Source organism: Dufourea novaeangliae, unplaced genomic scaffold (genome assembly GCF_001272555.1).
Source record: "Dufourea novaeangliae isolate 0120121106 unplaced genomic scaffold, ASM127255v1 scaffold14, whole genome shotgun sequence".
In the NCBI taxonomy this organism is placed as follows: Eukaryota; Metazoa; Arthropoda; class Insecta; order Hymenoptera; family Halictidae; genus Dufourea; species Dufourea novaeangliae.
The window spans coordinates 1,221,778-1,241,345 of NW_015373890.1; the positions used below are offsets into that span (position 1 = coordinate 1,221,778).

Genomic DNA, 19,568 nt, shown 5'->3' on the forward strand with positions numbered 1-19,568 from the left:
CTATTTCGAGAGGCGAGGGTATAACGATTCTCTCGGTGCTTGTAGAGTTTCAATTCGAAATGAGCGTATATGCTTATTGTGCGCAGCGTTCTCATTATGATTAGTGGTGGAAATTAATGCAAATTCGTATTTTTATAGACTGGTATGTAGAAAAGAGACAGAAGTTTTTATTTCTATTAAGGAATCCAGTGGATTAAAGGTGTGATAAAAAGTCCATTAGATTTTTTAACGAGCTTTTTAAATTGTCTCTTGTACACTGACGTGTAAACTCTGCTTTCGCTAGGGGAAAATGTGGAGTGGGAGAAGGACTTCCTCAAATCACATTTCTTTACGACGAATACAGACATTAAATTTATTTCTATTAAAATGCTCTTATCTATTGAACAGCGGGCTGTAGCATTTTAAATAATATCTTGTATAACTAATTTAATATTTAACTTTTTAAATTAAATAAAAAATATATTACACTTTTCCTTCTTCGAAAACCGTGAATATTCTAACCGAGCTCGAATTGTTTAATCGTGCCGTATCAATTTACAGCGAAACGCGTCGATATCACGCTGTATCGTTCAATTACATCTAACGAACGAGCGAACGAAATTGTCGTTGAATGTCCGGTCCACTAAATAACGATGATTTCTACGTGTTACTTAATTCCGTCGTTCATTAACCAGGGAAACGGCGGTATGATACGCCGTACCATTCGACGACAACGCCCCTCCACCCTGTAATAACCCGTCCGCGCGGCGTTAGGTAATCTCAGATATATTTTTCAGTAATTGGATCGTTTACCACCTGGGCTCGTTCCCCCCGTTCACGTCGCGGGGCCCTCTATGTCGACCCTAATGCTCAATTACCGGCTGGACGTCTTCATGAACCTGTGATATCAGACCAGGCGCCACGCGGCTCTATGGCCCCCGACGTCGAGTTTATACGTCCGTTCTCCTGGCAAATGCGACGAACGTGCCGCAGCAGATAAGGCCGAGTGGAAAAACGTAACCATCTGTCCTAGTCTCGCAACGTGAAAAAGTATTCCCAGCTAGTCTTGTCCCCCGGAATTTCATCGAGAACTGAACGAATTTAATTAACCCTTCACGGATAACTTTCGATTGGAGCGTTTCGAAAATTGGTAATTTTTTCGGCATTAAACTTGGGAGTTACATTTATTTTTCACGTAGGTTATTCATGACGGGGGAAGAATAGTGGTAGGAGGGGTTGAGAGAGTTACTCGATGAAAATTGTAAACATTGAAGTTTGGCTATATCTTAACCCTTTTGTTCCCATTGTAGCTATATTAGATTAGATTAGATTGGCTCATGTTCTCCTGGGAGGAGGGAGTTTCGATCCTCCCCCCCCAAGGCCCATCAGTGGCTTATGAGCCGGTTGATTTCGCACAGCCCTGCAATAGGACTGCGGTGGGCATTGTAGCTATATAGCTACGTATTTTAAATTACGAAATTAAATATTAGTACCGTGTATTTTTTCATATCTGTGAGTATATAGATGGCATGACACAAATTATTATATGGTTTTAAAAGTTTATCTAATATTTATTAAATATTTATTTATTCAAGTTTATTCAATATTTATGGTTTTATAATTATTTAACAACTCAAAGGTATGTAACCCCTTAACAAAAATTCGTCTCGCGGTCGTGCCCTGTAAGCGTCCCGTTCGCGTTCACGGCGCCGACGATATGGTGACTGACTGGGACAGGCTGCTGCAAATCGGCCGTGAAGTCCGCCCGCCTCGATCCGTGGAATCCTAATTCGACGCTATACCAACGACCGTCCGGTCCGTACGACGCTTTTCAGACGGCGGAATACCGTTCCCCATTGTGCTTATGGGCTCACGGAGGGACACGCCACGCTTAGCTACGACCCAGCCTCGGACAGATTAATTAATCGCTCGCGGGACACGAACGGCGAAAAAGAAACTTCGCTCGGGACACCTGTTGCCCGGCTTCGCGCGCGTCGCGTTTGAGAAATGGGTTTTGAAAATAGTCGATGAAGGCGGACTCGGTGCGACGGAGATCTAGCGTGGGTCGTTAATAAGCTTAGATTTTATTCGAACGGTATAACGAGTAAAATTAGGTGGGCGATAATGAACCCTTTGCTACATAGACGAACCTGAATTTTTATTTCACTTGTGTTACGATCTAGTAGAGAATTTTTAAGAGACGAATCTGAATTTACACGGACGACTTGCTCTCGGAGACGAACCTGAATTTTTATTTCACTATCACAATCCAGTGGAGAATTTTTAGAAGATCTAGCGGTTGAGTTCCTTCGACTGTCAGTAAGTGCCATTAACGAAAAATAACATTCGATTGGTTATAAACACTTTCACCACCATGACATCCATATACAGGTGACACAATTTTTGGTTCCCAATTCAGAATTAATTTTTACGACAAGATACTTAAAAATAAAATTCTGTGAAGATTAATGAAATTCGATACAGTTGAATGAATAGAGTTATATTTGCACGCTAAGATATTCGCAAGCCATTAAATCGCAAATCCGTGGGTATGCGTGTTGTCACTGCGACGAAGATTCTAGATTTGAGTTAACGAGTTGGTTGATCCCCCCATTCTGTGTCAAGACGTTCCCTTTCAGGTGGGAAAGGGACCAGAAGGAAGCGCATACGATCGCGTGACGCGACGAGAACCAATGCTCGCATTCGTAAGGGGGCACGATCGAATTATTCTTGCATTAAACTGTTATTAAACTCGTCCCTTATCGGGGGAATAAGTTTCCACAGGCATTCGCAGCGGATATTGGCACCGAAGGGACAAAGGGAAAGGAATACCCGATATTCTTCGGACAGAATTTCATTTTACGCGACGGAACTCGGTTTCCCTGGCGGATTTCAATATCATTCGAAAACAGGGGAGGAAAATCCACACTGTATGGACTAAGCGGAGTCCTGTTCCAGGGAACTGGAGTGTATTCTGCACCCGCGAGGACAAGAAGAACGATACGCCCCTCGGTTTAATGAAATTTTATGTCGCTGAGAAAATACAATTTTGTGGATCGTTGAAATATATCCAGTAGGTTGAATGAAACACGGAGGTCAGTATAATTTTAACGGAAGTTTGTTTTTAATACAACATTGCGAGTATGACCGATGTATCCACGTACTGAGCAAGAATGACGCCATGTGTACGGAGATGATATATTTCTTTGGTGGGCGAGCAAAAGAGTATAAGTTAGAATTATTAGTTGTGCAAAGAAACACTTATAATATAAAATGTTATAAAATGAAATATTAAAATATTATAAGTGTTTCTCTGCAAAAATAATAATTCTGATTTATACTCTTTTGCTCGTCCACCAGAGATTTCTCAGTGACGAATGAATTCTTAAAAAAAAGACTGCCCAAACAGCACTAAGTATTCGTCAAATCCATATCCATTTTGGCTGAGGATGATCACTTTGGGTGTAATGTGGACAAAAACAATGTTTTTCTGACAGATTCGGCTTTACACCTTTCAGTGTGGACGAACCACCCGCGTACAAATTCAAAGTGTAAAGTTCTAAATTTGCCTCTACATAGTTGCAGCTTCTCTAAATAAACACATTCCCCAAGTCAATCCCGAGTTCATATTTATCGAGCCGACCGTGGTCGTCGGAATCTACACGCGTAACATCTTCCTAGCGAGACGTAGGATCGCGAGTTAAATCCGTGACCGGTCTCGGGAAGAAGCTCTACTTTCGTGCGAACGTGATCGATAGTTTATTGACCCGGGACCGTCCTCCGCGGATTCGATTTTAGCATGCATGCACTGTACATACATGTACAGCTAGATTCGCGTATTTGAAATAAAATACGCGGTAAAATCCATTGATATAAAATGTATCGACTGTGCATCAGCCTGGGCGGGCGCCTTAACTTTAGAAAAAGAAGGGTAGTATTTTGAAAACAAAACCCAGACCCCCTGAATCTTACTCCCCAACACTTACGAGGGAACTCCAGTGACTGATGTACACCAATTTTTATGAATCTTTGAACAAATTTTCATTAGACCTATCTGAGAGTTTAGCCGTAATTCATTTCTGTCTGGTTTTTACTTTAAGGGAGAAATCAACCCTTTTATCCGAGCCGGTCCTTCTATACAAGTGCTTATACATCTTGAACCACAAAAGATATAAAAAAATTGTTAAAGTATAAGTTATACCGTTTCTTTAGGCCCATAAATCTGTGTAAAAAATTTCTTAATAAAAAGAGTGGGGGTATTTAATTTTCGTAAAAAATTTTTTTTACATGGATTGATAGGCCTCAAAGAACGGTATAGCTTTTATTTAAACAATTTTTTTTATACCTTTTGTGGTTTAAGATTTATAAGCACTTGCGTAGACCTAATTACACAGATATAGTAGAAGGGTCGGTTCGGATAAAAGGGTTGATTTTTCCCTGAAAGTGAATAACGAGCACGAACGAACTATCACTAAATTCTTACGTAGGCCCAATAAACATTTCTACAAAATTGCATAAAAATCAGCGTGTATTAGTTACTGGAATTCCCTTGTTAAATTCAAAACGATGTGCCAAGTCCTCCTAAAGCTATCCACCTCTTTCCAAACTTGGGACGCCACTTTTCAGAGAGACGAGCAATCTATTCTTATATATCTATGGTAAGATCCCACCAGCCAATTTCCTATCGGTTACCAGTTAACCAGAACCCGGAACACCGTTCGGCCCGATATAATATCTCGTTTCGATTTTTCGCGCCATTTGTCTCCTGACATTCCAACCCAATCTTCGAATCGTGGAGTAGCTAGAAACTTTTATACAAAAAGGATCAATCCGAGTCTCTTGGTCGGACAAAGTTTATTCTCGTTTCGTCGGTTCGATACGGAACAGAGAAAGGGGATAGGGCAGAAGCTTGCCATGCAAAACTTAAATCTCTTCTTTTGCGTACACGCGAAACAGAGACAGAGGGGTGATTTATATTTCGAATGGTTTTCGCGACGTCGACCCCATCACGGATGCGGTGGGATCTGCGTGTTTGTTCCGCTTTTATACGGCTCTCGAGGCCGTTGTTGGCTTTGTTCGTCTTTCTTTGCCATCGTTGCGCGTTCCTAACAGTTTGCGTTCGGCGACATTTATACCGGTTGGGCCCTAGGTGAGCCAATGGACGCTACGAATCGCCGTCAAGCCCGGTGCCAAACTGAAATACCGAATCGACCCGGTGTGGTGTGTGCTGCCCAGGCTACGTGACGACGGAAAATTGGAGCAATTGTTTCGCGACGGTTCGTTTCTTTGGAGGAGTTTCGCGCGTTGAACAGCACGCCTTGAAGAATGACGCGATCCGATACCAGGCGAGAATCATTCTTGGATGGAAGCTGAGGATCGTACGACGAATGGTGTCTGATCGTGGACGTTATTAGACTGCTTATAAGGGGACGAACGATATGCGGCAGGATCGAATTCCAAAATGTATGCCTGGAAAACAGAGTCAGAGTACAGACTCCTTTCGATTATCGTCTAGCTGGTTCTACACGATTATTGTACAGGCGTTAGGAGGGGGGCGTAGAACCTGTCAAGTGCATTTTTTGTTGCCGAGGTTCGTACTTCGGGTAAAAAACGAATTTACGAGGGTCTGAAAAGCATTTCTTCCTACAAGATTATTGTCCCGACGTAGACCCGAGTTCTGGACGATAATCGAGAGCACTATGTAGCATAAAATAGTCGATCGGAAGGGTTTGGGCAGTGTTCATAGTTACAAATTCCTTTCGATTATTGTCTGCCTGGTTTTACACGATTATTGTCCAGGCGTTATTCCTACAAGAAGGGGGGGAGGGCGTAGAAGCTGTCAAACGCATACTTTGTTGCCCTTCTGCTTTTGTTGTCGAGGTTTGGGCTTCGGGTAAGAACCGAATTTACGAGGGTCTGAAGCATTTCTCCCAATAAGATAATTGTCCCGGTGCGGACTCGAGTTCGGGACGATAATCGAGAGTAGTCTGTATATTAAGTCACACTTTTCACCTTTTAGTGGAGAGCAAGTCAAAGGTGCAAATACCTTGTAATTCTGGAAGCATTCGGTAAGAATTCAACGAAGAACAATGAGTACCTACTTTCGAATTATTGAATGGACTTGAATCTCGATATGTTTAGTGCATTACATATTTCCATACGCCACGAATGAAATCCTTAAATCATTATTAGTCTTTGTTGATACCCTGCTGTTTCTATTTTTTTTTTGTTCTGTTCAAAACGCAAATCCACGACGTCACGAAACGGAAAGATTCATAAAGTTTCGTAAATGTACCATTGCTCCACCACTTCGTCCGGCTTCATCCGACTTCACCGAACACGGAACGACAAATCTGAATATATTCGGGCTCGTGACAAATGGCTCTGAAGTATCCCCTCTATTTATATTCTCCGTTTACCCGCCAGACATTTGCATGCGGACAATCTACAATTGTGGATCCAAATTGTCAGACGTGTGTCCTGCATCTAAATCGTGACTGTGTGTCTCCTTATTTCTGTACACGAATCTAAGCACGACGAAATATTCCGGAGATCATTCGGTGATCCTTTCGAATTGTCGAACGCACGTGTGATATTTGTTTCGTTACACTCAGAAACGAACAGGTTGCTGTTGTTATTACTTCTTTAATGAAGGTATAAACACTTTTACAGATAATTTTTCAGATAATTAGCTTTCTTCCCGCAGCTTCCAATTTTTAAATTGAATTGTAAAAAAGAAAAAATATATTATATTATATTACTATATCTATCCCCATTTATTTGGACATCTTTTCGCTCCCTTGAGACGGGATTTTAAAAAATTCTGAAAGTACTTTTCCGGAATTTGTGTAAATAGCGATTTAAAGAGAAAAACTAGTGGGACATCACATCTCGATTAAGAGACATTTAGAAATGCATAGAAACACATTTTATTCCTTTTCACCTTCTGTAGACGGAATTCCAAAAAATCCTGAAATTACTTTTCAGGCATTCGAGTTGGTAGAATTTTAAAGTAAAAAGCAGTGAGATATCTCATCGAGATTAAGAGATAGTAAAGATTCCCAGAAAATACATTTACCCCTTTTCACCCTTCTGAGGGTTGAATTTCGAAAAATCCTTACTCTATTTATCTACGACATACGTCCAAGAATACGTGACAAATATGTAGCATAAGTAATCTTCATAAACCTGTAAACAAGAATTCAACAACAACACGTGCTCTATTACACAGCTCTAGTAAAAACGAAGAGTGCATCAACTTCCGTTAAAGACTTTACTGCGTTATATTCAACGCTAAAGCAAGTGTGCTATAAATACCTAAAACTTGTAGTCCACCGATGAATAAATGATCACGATAAGTCAACCTACTTCTGAGCCTACCGCGTTCGAACCATGCGATACTCTTATTCCCCACGCGGACAGTAAGAAACAGTGAAGTGATGTGTATACCTAAACCTTCATCCCTAGACTGTTACTTAGCTGTTCAAACAGAAGTCTCCCCGTGTCACCCAAGTTCAGGCCAGTCCCAGCCTCGATCGTAATAAAGTGAATTAGGTTGAAAAGCAAACACGTCGATCGGTATCGTGGCGAATGCTGGCAATCACCGTGAAAAGTTGCACTCGGCCACGAGACGTTTCTTCCCCGGAAACGCAGGCAGAAATACGAGGCTCGCTACGAAGCTTCTGGATCTAATGAAACTTTCATCATCTCCTTCGCGTAGATGCGGCGGGAAAGGTTAGAAGTGCAGCAGTCGACCTGACCTACCTTTCGGCTTAATTGGTCTAGTGATCTCTCCGCGCGAAGCCACTCGAAAAGGTTACTCTCTATATCTTTCTCTCTGTCGGAGTCCCGACTAGTTACGAAGAATTAACGCCTTTAAGCTAGTCCGAGTAACGAGATTCGTTGTTCCTTAAACGCTACAACTTGTTCGCCGATGACGTCTTCGGGGGATGTAATGGTCGCTTCGAATCGTAGCTTGGGAAAAACTTTTTGCAAAATCGGCACGTCTTCTTTCGAAAGGAAAGAATCTAGAGTAATAACATTTACCGACATTAATCTGTTTAATCTAGGAATATGAAGTAGTAATGATATTCTCTGAGTCATTGTACCTTTTGAATACTATACAAGGTGAGTTGTAAATACAGAACAAATTTTTCTCGTTCGAGGGTTTGTGTTAGAGAAAATTGAATTTGAAAATGAAACGAGGGTGCTTTCGGTCCTGAATGCAGTCAGGAGAAGTAACGGGTAATGGACAGGCACGTGTGCCCAACAGATTTCCAAAGCTATTGTTCCCGATAATTAACTCGTTGACTACGCAGCTCTTTAGATTTAAACGATCTCTGTCGACAGAATACTGTTTCGCGAATCGTGAATCCCATCGAGGTACCGATTTAAAAAACAGAGTAAATAAAGACATATAAAAAGAAATAAGATTTCATTATTGTGGTTGTTAAGGTAAGTATAAGAACACAATTTTTATTCATGTCGGGAGTGTAAACTGAAAACATTCGTCAAACGCGTACCTATATGTGTCCATGGTCCACGTCGATAATTTTCGTTGGACACACGCATATGCAAATAGCATAATTCATCTCATATGAATAAAGTAAATGCCTCTACATATATTTATAACCGCGTTTAAGCGCGGTCAGTTATGATCGAAGATTGCCGGGTTAACTAATCGAAGTGCTTTTAATGAGATCTAAGTTAATGAAGTCGTCGACGACTTCTGCCACAAGGCAACTCTAGGCGCAGCAATCAATTTCAGCACGTCGCAAGTAAACCGCAGAATTATATCAAGCTGTTCCCGAGTGCCAAAAATTCCGAGACAATTGTAGTCGAAGCGCCAAATCTGTCCCGGTTAAAATTGAATTGTTCTTGCCCGCTATAACGCGCATCCTAATTCCTCACTTTCGTCTACCCAAAGAACGATCACTTCGATTAAACTCTTCTTCTACAGTCTCCACTCGAAAACTAACATTTCTTCACCTTCATCTACTCAAAGAACGATCACTTTGATTAAACTTTTTATCTACACTCGCAGCTCGAAACACTTCTGAAGGTACAGCAAAAGTAACGAGTGTAATGAGGTTCCTTGACACTGACTTTCAGCACGAAATATTAATATCTATATTGATATTTAATCCTCGATCTAACGGCCAGTGCTTTGTATGAACTTTTCCCATCTATCGAGTGCTTTCTGGATTTCTAGATAGCATCCAAAAACGACATTCCTCATTGGATCACCTAATATTTCTTATTTTCCGACCACATACATTAAATTGGAAGTTACCATGAACTAACGAGTTAGACGAAATATTTCGACGAAATGGGTCAAACTATATCCACCCAGACATCGCCACACACGTCAGGACGAAAAAATACAACCTGTCACTAATCCAGTGCGACCGGATATAAAATTGATGTCCACGTTTCCTCCACCATTCGATTGCAACCACGCCAAAGCACTAGCATCCCCTACGCCAAATATGCCCCGTCATTTCGTACCTAGCCGTGCTATCTTGATCCGAACACACGGCGAAATTGATCGAACCACGGAAGTCTGGTACGAGCCAGTAGTCGTATCAGCTCAGTTAGCCCGGCATTAAAAGTTTCTTTCTCGCTGGAAGAGGTCGACGGTTCGACGTGGCAAGGAGCTTTCGTAATGGATACGGAAACTTTCCTCACAGTTCGCAAGAAAAAAGAAAAGAGGAAAGAAAAAAGAACTTCGACAGAATCGGTGAAGCTGCGAGGCAAACGATCCGCGCTCTCGCGATGCGTGACGATCGGACGCGAATCGACCATAGACGAGATATAAGAATAAACCTAACATTTCATGGGATTTGGTGTCCCATGAAAATCACGCTGGTATAACGCACAGCACACACACACTCGAGACTGCATATAGCGATACATACAGTGGGGGACAAAAGTATTCGTACGCCCTTTAAAACGGAACAACTTTTTCTAAATTGCTCCGAGTGACTCGAGTTCTTTTGCGAAGTTAGGAACATTATTTTGCACTAAATGATGTGTAAAAAAAAATTGAAAAAGTTCCAACTGGTCCGAATCGCGAAGAAAATAGTAAAGGTTGTTTTTTACAACCTTTTTATTTGAGACTGTAATGAAAATATAATAAATACATTTTGACGATTTGTGTTGGTTATATACATGTTGAAAAATTTATCAAAAACGTTGCTACGAGGTACAAACGATTAAAAAGGTTGAAGATCACAGTTTTTCCCGACTTTCGACCTACAACTGTAGTAAATCTAATAATTCTTGTATCTTTTGATGCCTGTCGCTCGTTTCTATATCAACGGATTTCAATGAAAGTTTCAGTATGTATATAACTAACATAAATCTTCGATACATATTTATTAAATTTTCATTATAGCCTCGGATTACAAAGTTGTAAAAAACGACTTTTACTATTTTCTTCGCGATTCCGACGAATTGCAACTTTTTCAATTTTTGTTTACACATCATATAGTGAACTAATGTCCCTAACTTCACAAAATAACTCAAGTCATTTGGACCAATTTTAAAAAGTCGTTCCGTGTTAAAGGGTGTACGAATATGTTTGTCCCCCACTGTACTATATTATTGCCCCGGTTTCCCTAGCAAGGAACGGAATATTGAAAAGGTTTTCTGCCCCCGAAGCATGGGACAGAAAATTACATTGCATGTTAGGTCTATTCTTAAATCTTATCTACGAATCGACGTATTTTCCCGTGGCTGACCAAGTGAAGAGAACCTTTACTCCGGTCCAGGTGAGGAAACCACGGAGCGCCAATTACCAGGACGGAAAACCTGTCGTCTTCGAGCGTGAACACGAGATTTCGTGTATTTCCGAAAGTAATTCTGTCGGCCACGAGTGACGCGCCGCGACGTCGAGACCAGCGTGTAATTGGACCGAATTCCTCGAGTTCTGTGCCCAGTTGTCGTTTACAAAGGTGAGGGGAAAGAATTGTGTATATCCCCTCCACGATTTTGTACCTGGCACAGGATTCGTGAGATCGTTCTGGTACACGGTGTTGTTCTTTGGTTCCTCTTGCGGTTTTTAGGCGTTTAATTGCTCCGAATTCGTATAACCCTTCCGAGACTGACGGGACAATACTTCTTAAGGTAACTTCTACAATGTCTGCTGGGGTATTTGCTCCCTAATTAAATTATTTATTTTTATAAATGAAATGCATAAAGGGGAAGATGTATTAGACCTTAGATTTCCAAAGTGGGCGCTGAGGAGATCTTGGAGGCGTTCTGTTTAGTTTACTTTCGTTATTTTTGGTCTAATTTTTTAAGATTCAAAGACTACACGCACGACTACAGTTGAAAATTTTGATAATAGGGATAGTTCGAAGTTAATATTCAAGAAAAAACTTGAAAAGGGGGCGGTGAGCTAAAAATGTTTGGGAATTTGTGTATTAGACATTCAGTAGCCAAGGTGGAAAACTGACTAGAACTGGTATGTTCAAGCTGTACAGTTGGATTCTGTATTAAATGTTCTATAAAACTGCTATTCGTAATAGTATAATTAACCAGCTTTTTTCGCGCGGCTTCGCTCGCGTGAATTTCGGGATTTGGCGAAGTTATTTGTTAAACTGAATTAATTTCTTAAATTAAATTATAAAAACAGAAAAAAGGGAAAGATACATATTATGTTATTATATTTATCCCCTGTAAATGGAATTTCAAAAAGTCCTGAAATTACGTTCCAAGCATTTACATAATTAACATTTTAAAGTAACATGCAGTGGGATATCTCATCGGGACTAAAAGATAGTGAAGATTCTTCAGGGATTGAATTTCAAAAAATCCTTTCTTAGTGGGTGCCTACATCCTAAGAGAAACTGTCCCTAAAAATTTATATTTCTAAGTTCAGCGATTTTGGCTGTGCCTTGATGAGTCAGGCATTTATATTGAAGTCAAAACTTCATAGAATGGGCGAGTATTCAAGACACGAAGTAAGTGGAGAATTCTAAGTAATTAATTCATTTAGTTGGAATCACGTCTGTCAGGCGGTCCATAATTTAGTAGTTGAAGTCGTCTCGCCCGTCTCAGACACGTGAATAAACAATCGTCACCTACAGATATTAATGATGTGGATCACAGAATATTAACGCTATGACAACAGAATTGCTTCTATTTCGTCATCTTCGCAATTAATTTTATTTTGAGCGTTAAGGGGTTAACTGGAACTTCATTACAAAGGTCTAATTATAGCCCTTTCGATATAAAGAGCGACTAAAGCTATAAGCAGCAAGTTGTGGAAACTTATGTCGAGCTTGTTCTAATAAACCACGGTACATAGAACGATACGGAAACCAGATTATTGAGAAACACCCAAGGCAAGATAATGCGAGTAAGGAACACAGTATCCTTGGTGTATCGTGGTTTCTGAAGTCAATTGCAACCCTACATAAGTGTCTTAATTATCTTCAGACGCAGTTTCGTCAGACCTACATTCTCGCGCCGAGTACCTACACGAATACCTATTTACCCTACCTCAGTACGTATTACACACGTTTTGTAACCGTAAACGATTTGTATCGAAATAATTAAATTAATAAAATTCGTTCGAATGAAACTTAAACAATCCCACTTAAATATTTACGGTAATTATTTGTGTTCAAGGTGACAGTTTTTTTTTCCATTGGATAAGGTTAAAATATAAATACCGTGACAACAATTGATTTCATGTGTATTTTTCGTCCACCAGAAATTTCGTATGGATATCGACGTAGCGATGAAAACGTTGACAGATTAATCGAGGCGAAAGATTCATTCTTCAAACAAAAATATCAGATCAAACGACTGGTGTTCGGGGTCCAATGAAATTCGAAGAGCTTGAAAACCTGCCATCGCCGACAAATGCTCGTTCCAATTAGTTTCAATCATGACAAAGGTCCCGAGGGAATTTTTGATGAACATTCGCCTGACAAACAGACTATGAAAAACTCCAACTAAACCGCCTAAATTTTCTAAGACTCTACAACGAACCGGAGAGCCTCAGGATGCTTCGACTGTAACCCATTGCGATTCAAAGTATTCTAGACATTTCTACTTAGCCACTTGTATAAGTCTTATATAACTTCATAAAATTTTAATGACTATATTGAATAATCTATTTATAAAATTAAGAACCATTAGGGTAATATTTATGAACGTGACACTTATAAAATTGTAAACAAATATATCGAAGATCAGTAAAATATGAATTTATTGCAGGAATATTGACTATCGGTCAATCGGACTTATCAAAAATACCGGTATTTATTTCGGTTTCGGTATATCTTTGATGGCATAATACCGGTATCAAAATCATACCGGTTTAACACTAGAACTACCAAGCAAGTCAAAATGACTTGTCAATACACTCTTACAACGACAATTAAAAAACGTTATAAAAATACATTTTCTTAGACCTTTTGCACCTTTTATTGTGATATGAAAGTGAAGAAATTAATCAATTTCTAAATTTTTAAAAGTTTTCCACATTTATTCACCGATCGAAGCAAATATGCGTTTATCGTTGGTAGTTCTAGTGTTAAGTCCCCGCATAGGACCGCAGAGGGTTAAATTATTCTAAATTACGAAACCTTGTTAATTGCCGACTCTCCTGACGGTACAAAGGGAAAAGTGACTGTTTAAAGGACCCGAGCGTCGCTACATCGTTCTGGACCTTAACGAGCGTGAAGTAGACTCGCGTGCAACTTCGTTCCGCAGAAATTCCGTTTCAAAACGGGAATTTGTCGCGCAGAGCACACACACCGGCCCGACTCGAACATCGAACTGGGTCAAAGAAAATTTCTGACGCGTGTGGGAACCGTTAATTCGGGCCGACGCCGCCGGCGAAACGGAATTTCCATCGATGTCCGCGGTACAGGCCCGCCGGACCAAAACTCGTCACGGACGACAAAATAAATTGGCTGGCGTATGATCGGGATTTAAAAACGGAAAATATCGCACACGCGGACATCAGCGATCTTACCGTGAAAAATCTACGGTTGTTATTATTCTTTTATTATTGAATTCTCGGTTTGTTTGAGCTTTTTTATGAGATCTCTATGGGCGCTTAATTAGAATGTTATTTACCTATGAAAAATTGTTAGACCGTTGACATTTTTTTTTGGACCAATAAGTGGGTCAATGAGAACTATTATTTAAAATAACTCGTTATCTATTGGTTGTATCAGAAAACATTTTAATGAATTATGTAGCATTTTAAGGGATGCATCGGATAAATATGAACTCATTTTTTTATATCTTAATTTTTTTTTAGATCTCGTTTTTAATACTACGTTGTTTCTAATACAAGGGCGAATTTAGCGACCTATATAACATAATTGTATTAAAAAAAATACATTGACCTCGAAAAAACTCAAGGTCACCTTGATGTCTCGAAAAAATAAGATATAAAAAAATCAAAGTTTAACCACGCGATGCGTGCCTTAAAATGCTACATAACTTATTGAAACATTTTCTGATAGAACCAATAGATAACGAGTTATTCTAGATAGTAGTTCTTATTGACTCACTCTGTATATATATATAAATTTCTGACCAAAAAGACCACTTTTTAATGAAAAAATATCGACAGTCTGAAGGTTAAATAAGGTAATATGTATGCAAAAATATTTGTTAGTCCGCGAACCACTAGGAAGCAAGACAATCAATTGTTTGTAAAGACAATTTAATTGTTTGTAAAAGTTTTATAAAATGTAGAAACTATAATTTTTGGAGAAAAAACGTACGATGGATGGAAAGCAACTAAAAGCGCTGTTCGCAGTCCAAGGGTGAATAATACCATTTAACAGTTGATATTCACAACATTCAATCTTTCTTTGGAACATTTTGCGGTATCGTCAACGGTTTTCAAGATACACGAGGGGATCGACTTAAATAGCTCACCCTGCATACGAAGACATGTCTGTAGATAATGTCTGTGTACAGGATTAATACAGAATCGTCGCTATGTCGAGAACTGCTCTTTGTCCCATAATAATCGAATCAAACACGTGGTCAAGATTACAGAGCAAATGTGAAAAACAAGAGGCGCGCTCGTGCAGTGATTAACGGACCAACGATAAATATATTGTTAATCAATTTGTGTGTTCTTTTTATTACGACGCGATGAAGACACCAGTTTTTTTTTTTAAGTTAAATGATTTGGTTACTGTTTTAACACATTCACCACTATGTTTGACAACGATGGAGAACTTTCAGCCCACATCGCGTCGGCCACCGGTTTATCGCGGTCAGACAGTCGTTTTTAACCCTTTAACTCCCAGTTTAAGGATCAAGGATCCATAGTCTCACCGATGGGTAGTAGATCTCCACGTATTCAGGTGAGAAATTCTTATATTCCCTCCAACAATAAATAAAACAAGAACATAATGAAAGCAATGTTTTTGTTTAATATTAATATTTTCGACTTCTAAATAACAAGATACAACCTATGTATTAGTCCCATAATTTTCAAATAATGATTTAAGGCTCTGAGTGATAAAGAGTTAAAACACTGTGCGACGCCACGGTAGATCAGCCTTTATCATTTCTGCCTACAAATGGATCGCATGCGTTGATGGGACTCGTGACACGTGGCGACGACGCTGTTTTTTTTTTCTAGTTTATTGCAGAGTTTCACGTGCATCCCTCGAGCGAGATAGCTTCCAGCGAAGCGTGTAGGTACTCTTCTGGGTGTGTGTCGCTTCCAACCCAGATGTCTCGTCGCGCAGATTGTATTTTTTTTTATGTAGTTCATCTATTTCGCAATTTAATACTCGATGAATCGATGCGAGTAGCGATGCGCAAGAATGCTTTGTACCGACGCGTTGGAATCGCTCTCCGTGGGATCGTTCCTCCGCCCGAAGACACCTCTACGATATTTAATTGCCGGACAATTGATGGCAAAAAACAACGAAATCCTCTCCGGGGACACGTGAATTAATTTTAACGACGCTTCCACACCCCGTTACGTATCGAGAACGTCGATCGAATCACTGTATATAGTTTTTACTTATAGTTTTTATGTATTCTACGAGTAGAGTGGATTGTATACTAAATCGATCTAATGGACGTCTCTCTCTCTCACGTTTTGTTTGCCTGTAGACATTGAAATATACGTGTGTGTGTGTGTGTGTGTGGCGTCTGATAAAATTGATTTTCACAGACCTACTGTGGATAGAGAAAACATTTGCACAGCTGAGGTATTCTATAACAAAAATTATGCAATGACGAAGGACATGTTACCTGAAACTTTACCACAAGCAAAGATGGATTAAAGTGATACGAGAAGGTATTACCTTTCCTACCAGTTCGATACATCAAACAAAGGAATATTAAACACTATAAAAATTATAAGACTGTGGATTTTATGCACTTTCAGTACGCACGATTGTTTAAAACTTTACCGAGCTTTTTTTATCACTTTTAACCATCAATACAATCATCAATTCAACCATCGACAGAACTATTAAAAGAAGCATCCATAGAAGTATTAATAAATCTATTAATATAATAGAATCATCAGCAGAACTATCAATAGAATCACCAATAGAACCATTGATAGAACCATTAAAGGAATCATCAGTAGAATCATCAATGGAACTATCAATGGAACCATCAATGGAGCCACCAACACAACCATCAATAGAACAGTTAACAGAAGCATCACTAGAACTTTTAATAAATCTATTAATAGAATCATCAGAAGTACCATCAAAGAATAATAAAAAAAACCAACAATAGAACCATCAATGAAACCAACAATAGAACCATCAATGAAACCAACAATAGAACCATCAATGAAACCAACAATAGAACCATCAATGAAACCAACAATAGAACTATCAATAGAACCACAAATACAGTAAATGAATGTCAATTAAGACTCAGTGTCTACAAGTCGACCCATAAAAATCAGTGCACCACCGTCTACAAAGTAACAAATTGATCAACAGAGACGCTCCCGGACCTCAGATGGAACGAAACACTCTTGCAATCAGCTCCGTCTAAGAACGAAACACTTTGCACTAATTGCAGGACCGTGTTTCTTTCAATTTCCAAACAGTTTCCCAGGCGTGGCTCGATCAACGCTCCCGACGTTTCCCCCGCCGTGTATCTTCGCCAAGCGTACGCGAGCTTAACGAGGGATGCGTTTTACGGAAACCCTTCAAGCTCGCAACCCGGACTACGTTTTATCTAATTAGCGTCTCCTCGGCGAGCAGGAAGCTCGAGTTAAGAAGACGAAATGGGGGAGCGAGGAAAAAAAAAAGAGGCCGCTCGAAACGCCGTGAAATTAGGAGACGGCTGGGAGCAGAGGCGCGAAACGGGGAGAACGATTCCTGGGTGAGCACAGTGGTCCAGAATGACAATTTAGAAGCTCGAATGGTCAGAAACAATTTTTTTTTCACTTTAAGAAGAAATAAACTTATGTCAACTTATTAACCATGGAAGGTTTTTTTTTCATCTGTCGTTTTATAAAACTTACACGGGAACTTTGGTATTTACGAGTTTTTTTAAAAGTTCACAAATTTGTAGAGGACTTCGATAGCAACATCGATCAATTTTTCGTCTTTACTGATATTCGGTTCTTCGGGGTAAAACTGCCCCCTTGAAAGATTAATGTGTGTTTTCATACTTGCCTTTGTATCTTGGAAACCAGAATAGATATCAAAAAATTGTGAAAATGAAAATTTAATGGCTTCTTATGCTGTATAAAACTATGTAATAAAATTGTTAAAAACTTGTTTTTTGAACGAATAATAAGCAAACAAATTTTTAATAATTTCATTACACACTTTTATGAAGCATAAAGAGCTATTACATTTTTATTGTAACAGTTTCTCTATATCTATTATAATCTTTAAGGGGTACAGGAAAATAGGAAAACAAGACATTAATTTGCAAGGGGTGGTTTCACCCTCAATAACCGAATATCAGTAGAAACGAGAAATCACCTGACACTTTTATCGAGGTCCCTTACAAATCTGCGAAGTTTTGCAAAGTTTTGGGATTTTCCAGGTATCAAAGTTCCCTTGTTAGTCAAGAATAGAAAAAAAAAATTCCCTCAAGTTTCATGCTTTCATGAAGATGTTGAGAACACTGTGTTAGTGAATGATGACTTCATCGAAGAGGATCTCCAAAGTTGATGAGAAACTTGTTCATTTATCCCCTCTTAAATAAATAAAATTATAAGTTCAAAAATTTCTGTTTGATCTAAATAAACGTATAAGCTGTTAAATTTTCATTTCTAGACCATTGTGGTGCGTCGAGTGATGTTTCGTGTATTATATGCGCGTTACGCGCAGCCCTTGGCGAGTGCGACACCAAACGACTAGGAACAGCCGAGCGAAGGAACGCGTCCGTAAAGTACACTTTGCCAGACGGACTCGAGTCGTTCGAGGGGAATATGGCTTCTCCCTTCCACCCTCGTGGCGACCTTCTCCCCTTCGCGAACAGATGAGATATTTGATGGTACATTGCCGTCCAAAAGTTTCTGATCATCGGGCGTGCAACTTTAAAATTCAAATTTCATTTAAATTTCTTAGCGTTTATATGATTCCTCTGGAACTGTACAAGCCCTCTCCTCTGAATATCAAGTCACATAGTTACGTTTATAAATATGTATCAGGTCGTAGCACCGAGTTCCCGGAAAATCGGGTATTTCGGAGAGATTAGAAACTTCGCGACGTTTTTTTTTCTATTTACCGTCGTATGTGTTCAACATTTATAACCATTAAACAATATTACTTTGAAATCCTAATTTTATAGCGTTGTTTATTTTAGAAAATGACTCGATGGCTCATAAAATTACTATATATTATAAATTTTCGTGTACGCAATCGCGTGGAACATAGTGAAGTACACGAATTAGGGACAAGAACCTTTGTCAAAATTAACAGAACACACTAAAATCTTTGTATTCTTTTGGACAGTGGTGTAGATCTAAGCGATTTGGAAGGAGAATTTCACCGTATTCCCCTCGAGCGATACAAATCCACAGAGCACAACGTACCCAGGCTCCTCAGTATACATCAATGTAAAAAAGGTATAAATAAAAAACGTAAAATATATAAAAATGTTAAGAAACGATGTAAAACTCACCCAGTGTCGGCGTCGTGTAATCCCAGCTTTCCGCGTCGTTTTTGTAAACGTTCAGCTTCGTGGGCTGTAACAAAGAACAAAGACGATCTCGTTAGAGGGTATTTTATAAATTAAATATTTTGCATGGACCAAATTCGCTGCATTAACTGTCACGCAAAATATATCGTGCAATTAATGATTGTAATTAAAACGGTCGTCTATGGCTCGATCGTTACACGTTTCGATTCCGTACAACCGATTTATGACATACGTACGCCGCGATATGCAGATCGGGATGGATAGGGGATGAACCGAGGAAAAATTGAACCCGTGGAGGGTAAACATTTTATTGCGTCCGTTACAATGCTGCGCAGCCCACCTCGATACTTTCCGGTGCATTGCGCGCTTATCTATCGACAGGTTTCGAGCGACGGACGTTTCCTTGTCAATAAACGTTAATCGATAAAACAGCCCGTTGTAATGTCGGCCGAATAGGGAAA

The 19,568-nt window shown here is 39.5% G+C and overlaps 1 protein-coding gene across 3 annotated transcripts in view; it reads right to left on the reverse strand.

Moving 5' to 3' along the window:
• LOC107187372 (heterogeneous nuclear ribonucleoprotein L) overlaps positions 1-19,568 on the reverse strand; it is a 181,175-nt gene that overhangs the window by 45,242 nt on the left and 116,365 nt on the right. For all 3 annotated transcript variants that reach the window (XM_015575471.1, XM_015575464.1, XM_015575456.1), the window contains exon 6: positions 19,090-19,153. In XM_015575471.1, coding sequence (XP_015430957.1) covers positions 19,090-19,153 — 64 coding nt within the window. The remainder of the gene's footprint in view (positions 1-19,089; positions 19,154-19,568) is intronic.